At 41.1% G+C, this 9,238-nt stretch overlaps 1 protein-coding gene across 2 annotated transcripts in view; it reads right to left on the reverse strand.

The window, feature by feature from the left end:
* Nucleotides 1-469: 469 nt before the first annotated feature.
* The window catches only part of slc16a6b (solute carrier family 16 member 6b), a 14,141-nt gene continuing 5,372 nt past the window's right edge, over nt 470-9,238 (reverse strand). Inside the window, exons 1-6 of one of the 2 annotated variants that reach the window (XM_088317092.1) lie at nt 8,221-8,513; nt 6,037-6,270; nt 5,556-5,699; nt 4,737-4,865; nt 2,272-3,171; nt 470-2,190 (exon numbers count right to left, since the gene is read on the reverse strand). In XM_088317092.1, the coding sequence (XP_088173218.1) occupies nt 1,931-2,190; nt 2,272-3,171; nt 4,737-4,865; nt 5,556-5,699; nt 6,037-6,270; nt 8,221-8,296 (1,743 nt within the window). In that variant the 5' untranslated portion in view covers nt 8,297-8,513 and the 3' untranslated portion in view covers nt 470-1,930. Of the gene's footprint in view, nt 2,191-2,271; nt 3,172-4,736; nt 4,866-5,555; nt 5,700-6,036; nt 6,271-8,220; nt 8,514-9,238 lie in introns of those variants that run through there. The other variant, XM_088317093.1, reaches the window with a different exon arrangement.

The raw sequence follows: 9,238 nt of genomic DNA on the forward strand, positions 1-9,238 counted from the left end.
CTCAGTTTTGTCTTGAATCAGTGGAGGGAGGTCAAATTGATTAAGATCAAATTACTTTGATATTGAATACAGTTGTGCCTTAAAATCCCTACTCCAAATTATTGTATCTCAAATCATCTTTTACCATTGAAATGAATGCAAATGTCAGTGATCTGTTCCAGCTTTCCCCCAAAGACAACAACTGTTATATGTACTTTTATTTGGCAAAATATTAATATTGTACATTATAAAAATGCACAATAGGTCATAATTAAATACTGTAGAATTTAAAAGTGTTTTTGTTAAACTACATTAACTGAATTGTCATTGTGTGCCACCTGCACACAGATGGTGCAGAGAAGATCCAGAGTTGAGGAATCTTGAGTGGCTTTATGGGGGCAAGGTGTTTTTTTGCTCCTGCATGTACCCAGCCCTGGATTGTGGTAAACTGTTACACAAGTTAAAAAAAAAAAATACACCTTTTACAAAATTCTCATCTTGTGCCTGTTTTTATTAAAAACAACAAACAAGAAAATCAATACATAACGGGCAGCTGGTGGCCATTTGTTTGTTTAAAAAAAGACTGGCACTAAAAATGATCATTCGAAACAGTATAAATAAAAGGTAAACAGCGACTATAGAGGGGTTTGTGAAAAACAAAAAACTTCAAGTGAAGGCGTTTTAACATCAGCTCCGCGATAAAGGAGGGGCATCATCTTTGTCCTGGGAGACACTTCCTTCACACATTTGCAGAATAGAACATGCATGCCCGTCTCATTCAACGCGTACCAGTGCATTTAGGTCCAGTTTAATGTGGACCCCCACTACTTGTGGGGGGAGAGACCCGGTCAGCCCACAAACAGCAAAAATCCATGTATAACTGACGGCCATTGAAAAGCATTAAAATGTTGCTCACCCAATATAATCGCAAGTGGTGATGAACCGACGATGAGCATTTTCTACAAAAATGGCGGTTATACTTTTTTTTTTAAATATTTAAAAAAGAAGAGGGATCGCTGGTATCCAACTGCAAGTATTTGCAACGGGTCCACTGTTTTTTAAAGAGTGAGCATTCAGATCGTCATCACTTTTCCAACACGTATGCTTTTGTGTAACAAGGTCATTCTAATGGGAATAAATAGAACCAGAATAAAAGATAAAATACCTTTGTGCAAAAACAAGAAGTAAGGTGAAGTTTGTAAGGCTTGTGCGAAATCTTGAAATGAACTCTTGCTGCCTTGAGTCACCTAACACAAGTTCAAAGATGAGCAGGAACTCCCTGATTCAGTCAACGAGAACAAGTGATGCACTATTGCTGCGACTTGAAGTGTAATACATTTAACACAGAGAAGTCAGACAGGCTGTGTGTACCGATGACATTTCAGTTGACATTTTTGCATTCTCATTGCATCATAAGCACTCAGGTCGCTAAAATAGTACAAGACCCCAAGCGCCGTTTTATTCTTCAGTCTTCTCTACACCGACATCAGAATCTTGATGATCACGGACAGGTTGCATGCCTTAACATGAGCAGGGACGGTGTGAACACGGCACAATTTAAGTCTTGCTTAGTGCTTGCTCATGCAGGGCTGAGGTGGCCTCTTAATGAGGGAGGCTTAAAACTTGCTCCATGTGGAAAGTGCCCTGGGACAACTTTTCTGTTGCGATTCAACGCGATATAAATAATCGTTCTGGTGGAAGTTACAGAAGTTTGTGAAAATTGTTTTTGAGCTGACATGGAAATGTGTCAAGAGTCCACTCAGATTTTAAACCATGCGCTCAGCATGGCTATCTTTGGTCTCCTTTTTGATTGAGCTTCAAGTTTGTCAGCTTGAGCAACACCTGAGATTGAAAACAAGCAGCAGCTGTGGTTATCTGATGGAAATTTGGCGGCCTCCTGCTGTGTCAGATTTGTTGTCGTTTTGTGTCATCCGCTTAGGCTCTTCTGGCCTCATATTATACAAGCGTTGTCTCCAGACATAGACTTTTTGATAGGGCTATCCTCCAGTGCTAAGTCCACCTCTAAAAAGTCCTGCAGGTCGATGTCCTGGTGAGTTTTCTCCTCCTCCTCCACAAATTCACCTTTCCGTTTCTGGCACAAACCAGACTTGACTGGAGCAACGAGAGCGAGACAGATGGCACTGAGCCCCATCCCAACAGCACAGGAGTAGAAGGCAGCACCGTAATTATCTGTGATATCCACCAACACACCTGGAAGGAATGACAGCATTTTAGGATGGAAATACAACCAAGCAATGAAGGTAAACATAATTGCCATCTGACAAAACCAACCTCCCAGAGGTGGTCCGGCGAGACCAGCAAAGCTCTGGATAAAGACGTATACGCCCACAGATGTCGCCATTTTGTCAATGCCCACCACGTCCTCCTCGGCCAACATGGGGATGTGCGTGGAACCCACCGTGCCCAGAAAATAGCCGTAGATGGCACAGCAGACCACCAGGCCCCAGAACTCCCATACGATGGTGAAGGCCACCAGCACCAGGCACAAAAAAACAACACACCACAGCAACACCAGGGTCTTTCTGCAATTGACTTTGTTCAGCAACACCCCAATGGACAGACGGCCAAAGATCTCAGCCACGGCCATCACAGAAAGCATATAGGACGACATAGTGGGCTCCACGCCTTGGCTTTTACTCAGTTCAATAATGTAGAGCTGAGGAGCAAAAAAACCCAGAGTGGCAAAGAGGCCGAAGAGTGAGTAGCAGATGAAGGCACCATCTTTCAGCACAGAGAAGTCCAACAATTTGGATCGGGGTGGTTCGGGAGGACTTGAACCTGGCTCCGTATTTTCCTTCGATGGGGAGGGAGGTGTGGACAATGACAGTTTCTGGCCCTCTTGGTCCTGTAGCTCCCATTCTGCCTTGATTTCCACTTCCACGATCCCCAAATCCACATTTGAGGTCGAAAGGGAAGTTACGCCTGAGTCCTCTGAACTCTGTGAAACTCCTGAACTGATGGAGGTCCTAGTTTGTTCATTTTCCAGCTCATAAACCTCCTGCAGTTCTTCCAAAGGGAGTGGCTCGACAATTTCACTGTCCTCTTTTTTAAACTCTGGTTGGATGATGATTGGACGGAGAAGAAGGCCACAACCAAGAATACAAGTTTGAAAAATCCCAAGGACAATGAGACAGTGGCGCCAGCCAATGTGTTGTTTCAGCTTCATGAAGGCTGCGGGGACACGAAACAAGTTTACGTTTAGTATGAGACTATTCAGTTAAGCATTCATAACATGGTTTCCCATCATAATGGACATAGGTGTATTATTATTTTATTCTGTTCATAATCATATTGGTTTCCAGACTACTTGATCTTTTGTTTTCTAAAGCCAAGAAAGTCAGTGAACCCGAAAAACAATGATGCAGCAAAGATCATGGTGAAGTGGACATGTCACCATCTTAAGTGGTCACTCTCCATCCTTTTATCTATGAAAGCAATGTCATGCGAGTAATTTTTGATTCTGACTGGCTGTGGTGTTTCCTGCTGACTGAGAGGCAAGATACGCTATCAACTACTGCACTGTGCAGCCATAGATTATAACACACAAGAAAACGACCATCCCCCAAACCTTTTCCATTGGTAGGACCAAATTGTTGCCAAATTGCTCAGTGTACAATAAATTCCAAACACAAGCCAAATATTTTTTATTTTGAGATTTATTTTGATTAGCATTTTCTACAGAAACACACACTACCTTCTTCATGGGTTCGTTCAAACTCACTGCGGCCCTACAGTATACTGTATGGTCTTTCATTCAAAATATTGCGGGCTGAGGCAATCGCATGTATGTAGGGGCGGAGGTAGAATGAGGTGATTTTTCTCACCGGTCTTCAGCAGGGCTATAATAGATTTTTATTTCTTTATTTTACAATAGCTTTTTTTCCAATTCCTTTGACTTTCATTTTTTCCAAATCTAGCTACTTTTATTTGCTTTTGTTGTTAGTGAGTTTTTATTTGTACAAAAAAATTTTGTTTCTTTAGTTTCCTTTAATTTTTGGGGTGATTATTTGTCAAGTGCAAGATAAACAAAAAAGGTATGCCAATATGTATTGTGTGGTAAAGTAAATTAAACTACAGTTCGGCCATAAAGTAATACGGAAATAAATACACGTAAAATCAACGCTAAACACTCAAGTCTGAAATTAATACTCAAAGATGAAAAAAAAGGAAATTTTTGCTATAATTATAGCTGGTTTTATAAGTTTAAAATGTACTTTCAGGTCATTATAATAAAAAAAAAAGTTGTTATACTCATTCCTTTAATAACTAATGTTTTCTCAATTTTAGTTTTAGTCATTCCATTCGTTATCGTGAACTACAATAACCTTGTCTTCAGTCGGCATGGACTGAACGCACATAAATGCCAAGGCCACACATGCACCAGGGAAACGAACACCTGTTTTGAGGAGTGCATGTTGGAGAAGATATGTTGGTATTCGTTACAAAAACACAGTATCTGTTAATTTTCACTTTCCCAGATTGCATTTGGATAATACTGTAAATGTGCTTGCATGCACCATGTTTCTCAGTGCAGATGGGTTATAATTTAAGCAATTGCACGAACGCGACCAGATAACAGATGCAATTCTTACTCTGACACACTTGGGGGGGGGGGGGGGGGGGTCGTAGTCTCAATTTGAATTATTTTAGAAGGAACATACTGTACAAATGTCAACATTATTGACAAAATAATTTCTGTCATAGCATCTGAAAGCAACGATTAACTGAACCCTCACCTGGGGCAAATGCAAAGATGGCAAAAGATTCTCCAGAAGAAGCAGCGGCGGTGATGAAGGCCCGCCGCCTGGAGAAATACTGGGCAAGAATTGTGACCGTGGGGAGGAATGTAAGGCAGTAACCAAAGCCTGTAAACAAAGAGGAGACAAGAAAAAGGGGACATGACAGCCACTGGCCCGCATGGTAGGAACACAGCATGGCAAGAGGGTTGGGTCAAAGGTCAGGGTGTCAGGTCACTTCTGTGTCAGAGCTGGCGGGTTGCTTGTGAGGGTTCATCTTTACTACAGCAGCAGCTGAAAGAAAAAGGCATGTAAAGACAAAAAAAAAAAAAAAACGGGGAGAGAAGAGCAAAGGGATTGTCGAGTTAGTTGTGGTCTGTTAAAAGGTAGACACGGCAGGCAGGGTGGGAGAGCTAGCAGTGCTTTCTGTCAAAAAAAAAAAAAAAAAATTACATGCACGGTTCATTTCACGAATTAACTCATAATCGGCAAAGGAAATTTTGAACCAATTACTTTCATACAGTCGATGTATAATGTCTGAAAATGTTTTGTGTCATAATTTGCAGCAGAAGCTGTGCTCGTCTTTCATAGACAGTGAAATACACCTTCACTAAACATTTCTGGAAGAAACGGATTTGGCTGTTGCCACTGCTAGAAGTCCCTCTTGTTCAAAATAAACAAGGTGTCAGACAAGATATGTCTGCAACAGTACAACCATTACTCTGTAAATCTCACATGGGTACGGTCCAGACAGACAGAGGGACAGCACAGAGCTGGATGCAGAGATGGCTGCAAAGGAATGAGGCTCATATGAATTACCTGAGACAACGCCAATGGTGATGTACATCTCGTTGATGGAGTAGGTAAACGCGGAGGTGATGGTACCCAAGCTGACGAGGAGGCCCCCCATCATTACAATGATGCGATGACCAAAGCGGTTGCTCAACATGGTGGACAGGGGGGCTGCGGGTAAGGAACAACATGCTGATCATTACCTTCATAGTGGTTGAGATCACAACAACAATGTGTCTTGTGTATGTTGGGGCAGATCTTCATTTTTTGTTTTAATTGGGATGTGTTTATTGTACAGCACTTTGAGCTGCATTTTATGATGAAAAGAGTATAATAAATACAAAATGTGTATTGATTTGAAGTAACCAAGTGCAAAAAATGTGCTGCCGTACTTAATATCTGTACTTAAGTATCTGAACTTTTCGCCTTAAACAGACTTTACATTTTTGTTAAATACTGTTTAATACCAGAAGAGAGCAACAAAATATTCCACCCACAAACAACTCACCAGTAAAAGTAAATATGAAGACGCAGATGGAGATGACCCATGACACTCGACTGTTACTCTCCCCAAACTCCTCCATCAAATCCTGGAGAAAGATGCCAAGGCTCTTGAGGGTCCCATAGGTGCAGATCTCCACTATGAAGAAGGCGACAGCTACAGCCCAGCCCCAGCCACCTTCAGGCACCTCTGGATAGACATTTGGACCCAGGCAACCGCGGGAAATAGAACCCTTCATGACTGCAATGAGAACACAAATAATCTTTGTGCTATAGGCTCGTGTAACAAATTTTGATGAGACAAACTTGAACAATTGAACTGTGTTTGACAGGTAATATACATTGGAAGGGTTTTAGTATTTGCTTCAGTCTTTCATTTTCTATTTGGTACCCTTATTTTATTGCATCTGAAACATACAATGACAATAAAGTATTTATATGATGTTCTATTCTAGTCATAGCAAATGGAATTTCATGAAGGATGACTTTCATATACAGTTGACAAACAAACATTCAAATCAGCCCAAGGCTGGGTAAAGGTAGCCGATAATGTGTAATCAGAAACAAAAAATAAAAACCTAATTTACGTAGTTTCTTTCTCTGATTTCACATTAAGGCCATCATGGGATGAGACAAAAGTGAGGCGAACCGATGTAAGAGCTTAAAAAACACCAATTGATGGTATCAGCTTTGAGCTTAGACATGTTAATTAATACTTAATAAATGTAGAAATTAGTTTCCTTGTCACACAAGATAATCACGAGGCACTAAAGCAAACTTGCAAAACACAGGACAACATTGTCGAAATGTGTGTGTAAAATTGTCTCATAATGTTACATTATTGGCTGAAAATGTCGCATTAACCAAAAATCTTCCGTACTCAACAGCACTTTATTAACCTATACTAATAAAATGCCCCTACGTAAAATGTAATTATTTAAAACATGGTAGAGTTGAATTTCAACTACTGTATGTTAAAGTTATGCCTATTAATAATGATTGTTCATAACCTTGGCAAGCTGTTGGCACAAATTACTCTACAAGACATCAACAACCAAGTGCAACATCAAATGTAGGCTGGTGATGCCTTGAAGATTTTGTCAAATCAATTTTCCTTAAGGAAATTAAACTCCACGTGGCTCATAATTAACTTCTGTTACAGTATCTTAAAAATGTTCTTTAGTTGCTCCTCTTCTCCTTTGTGGCTGATAAAAATATTTTGCGTATGTGCCTGGAATTTGCTCACAAAAGCTACACTGATTTGAAGAGAAGCTAAAGTTTATATTGGGTTGGTGTCAAAACAGTTTACAATTGCAAATTTAAAAACATTAGTATTACTGTATAATGTGCCTCTTATCTTTTGCTTAATCAGCTATCTGTGCTTTTTTTCCTCCTCAATTAATCCAGTGTTCCAGAGGACAATAATCCTGATAATGTGTCTGACTTGTTGTGTGACAAAGATGTTATTTGCATAAAAACATTTTCTTAATTTGTGGCTCATAAATATTAATCAGAATGCCGTTTCGGCTGAGACATACAACATATTGTATAGAAAACGGTGGATTTGACTTTCCCTTTAAAGATACTTTAAAACTTTAGGCGAAATAAGATAGATAGGCAGAAAAATGTTTACTTGGTTATGATACATTTCCCTCACGGGATGACAAAACTATCCATCTCTGCCTGCTGAAGTAAGTCAACTTTTGGAGATGGATGTACCACAAGGCACATAGTTGTCGTCGCGGAGGGTTTTGTACGCAGACTATGCTTCCACACCCTTCATATATATTTTATTTCTTATATTTCTGTTTTGCCAATGCGGCCATCCATGCAATGCGTGCCATGTGGTCAGGACATCCGCAGTGCAGGGGGCGATGGTGATGCAAGTGTGCGGCATCCCAGGGGTTTCTGACCATGAATGCAGGCTACAGGATGACTCGAAACAGCCCTCAGCACTTGCTGTCCTCTGCTGTTTGAATTAAATGACACACATTCGGATATCTACCTTCATTTTGCTTTTTAGCGGTGAACCTCGACGAAGGTACCGGAGTGTTATTAATTTACCGTGCTCTGCTCTATACGTTGTTCCTATGTAATAGACAAAACACATCCACACGAACACGAGTAACAAAGCAGCCGGCTGAGACCAGATAGCATCCAACAACTGCAGTCGCGATAACTTATTACTTACCAGCAGTGAGGTGACCGGAGGAAAATGAATAACACTTGAAACACTGTTGGTGGGACGAACACAGATTTTTCCTCATCGCTTTGCGTCTCTACTCGATAGTGAGGAGTCGTACTCGAGCCTGCCCATAAAACATCTCATTCCGAACGAGGTTACTTGTCGTTCCAGGTGAGACAACAACCGCAATTAAGGATTTGGTCTAAAGGACAAACGCGGCGGAGGTGGCGGTCGCATCTTCTTGTCCGTACCTCAAGCTGTGAATGTACTCCTGCCAGCTTTGACAGCTCTTTTCCGGCTCAAGCTGGTATTCAAACGCGGACGCGCAAACCTCTCCGTCATGAACGCGCAGAGCTCAGTTCAGAGAACACGCAAGATGCAACGTGGAATTTTGTTTTCATTATTTTAAGACGTGGCAAAACCACTCTAATGTCTTGTACGGATCACATTAGTTTGTATTATTAAGATTTCCTTTCATTTTTTTCAAGTTTTCGATTTCTTTCAAGTCCTCGATTTCTTTTCCCAAAATAATATTCTATGTATCTGTAGAAGATGAAATGTACACTGATACATATGGTAGAATCTTCAGAACCAAACACAGCGAATTCACGAGACTACCCTTGGCGATTGCAATAATTCGCATTTGCAGAAGGCACGTGTTGTCATTTGGTGAGCTGTAAAATATTTAGGTATAGAGAGCCTGGTCGCGGAGCCGTACGTACATGGCAAGAAATTGAATGTGGCAACTGTAATATCATCTTGAAAGCCAATTAGTTGTTCCGTTGCTCTCCTACTCGTGCGTTGAATTATTTATGCACCCTATACGTCTTCCATCCATACAACCACCCATCCATCCATCCAAGCACCCACCCATCCACCCCTTCGTCCGTCCGTCTGCCCATGCATCCATCCTATCGATCCATACAACCACCCATCCCACCATTCATCAAATCCATCCATCCATCCTCACGAGGGTCACAGGCAGTAGTAGACTAACTAGGGTGCACTGGTCGAAATTAGGACA

The sequence above is a fragment of the Idiotropiscis lumnitzeri genome, chromosome 15 (assembly GCF_059441095.1).
Source record: "Idiotropiscis lumnitzeri isolate Australia: NSW breed Sydney's pygmy pipehorse chromosome 15, RoL_Ilum_1.0, whole genome shotgun sequence".
Classification (NCBI taxonomy): Eukaryota; Metazoa; Chordata; class Actinopteri; order Syngnathiformes; family Syngnathidae; genus Idiotropiscis; species Idiotropiscis lumnitzeri.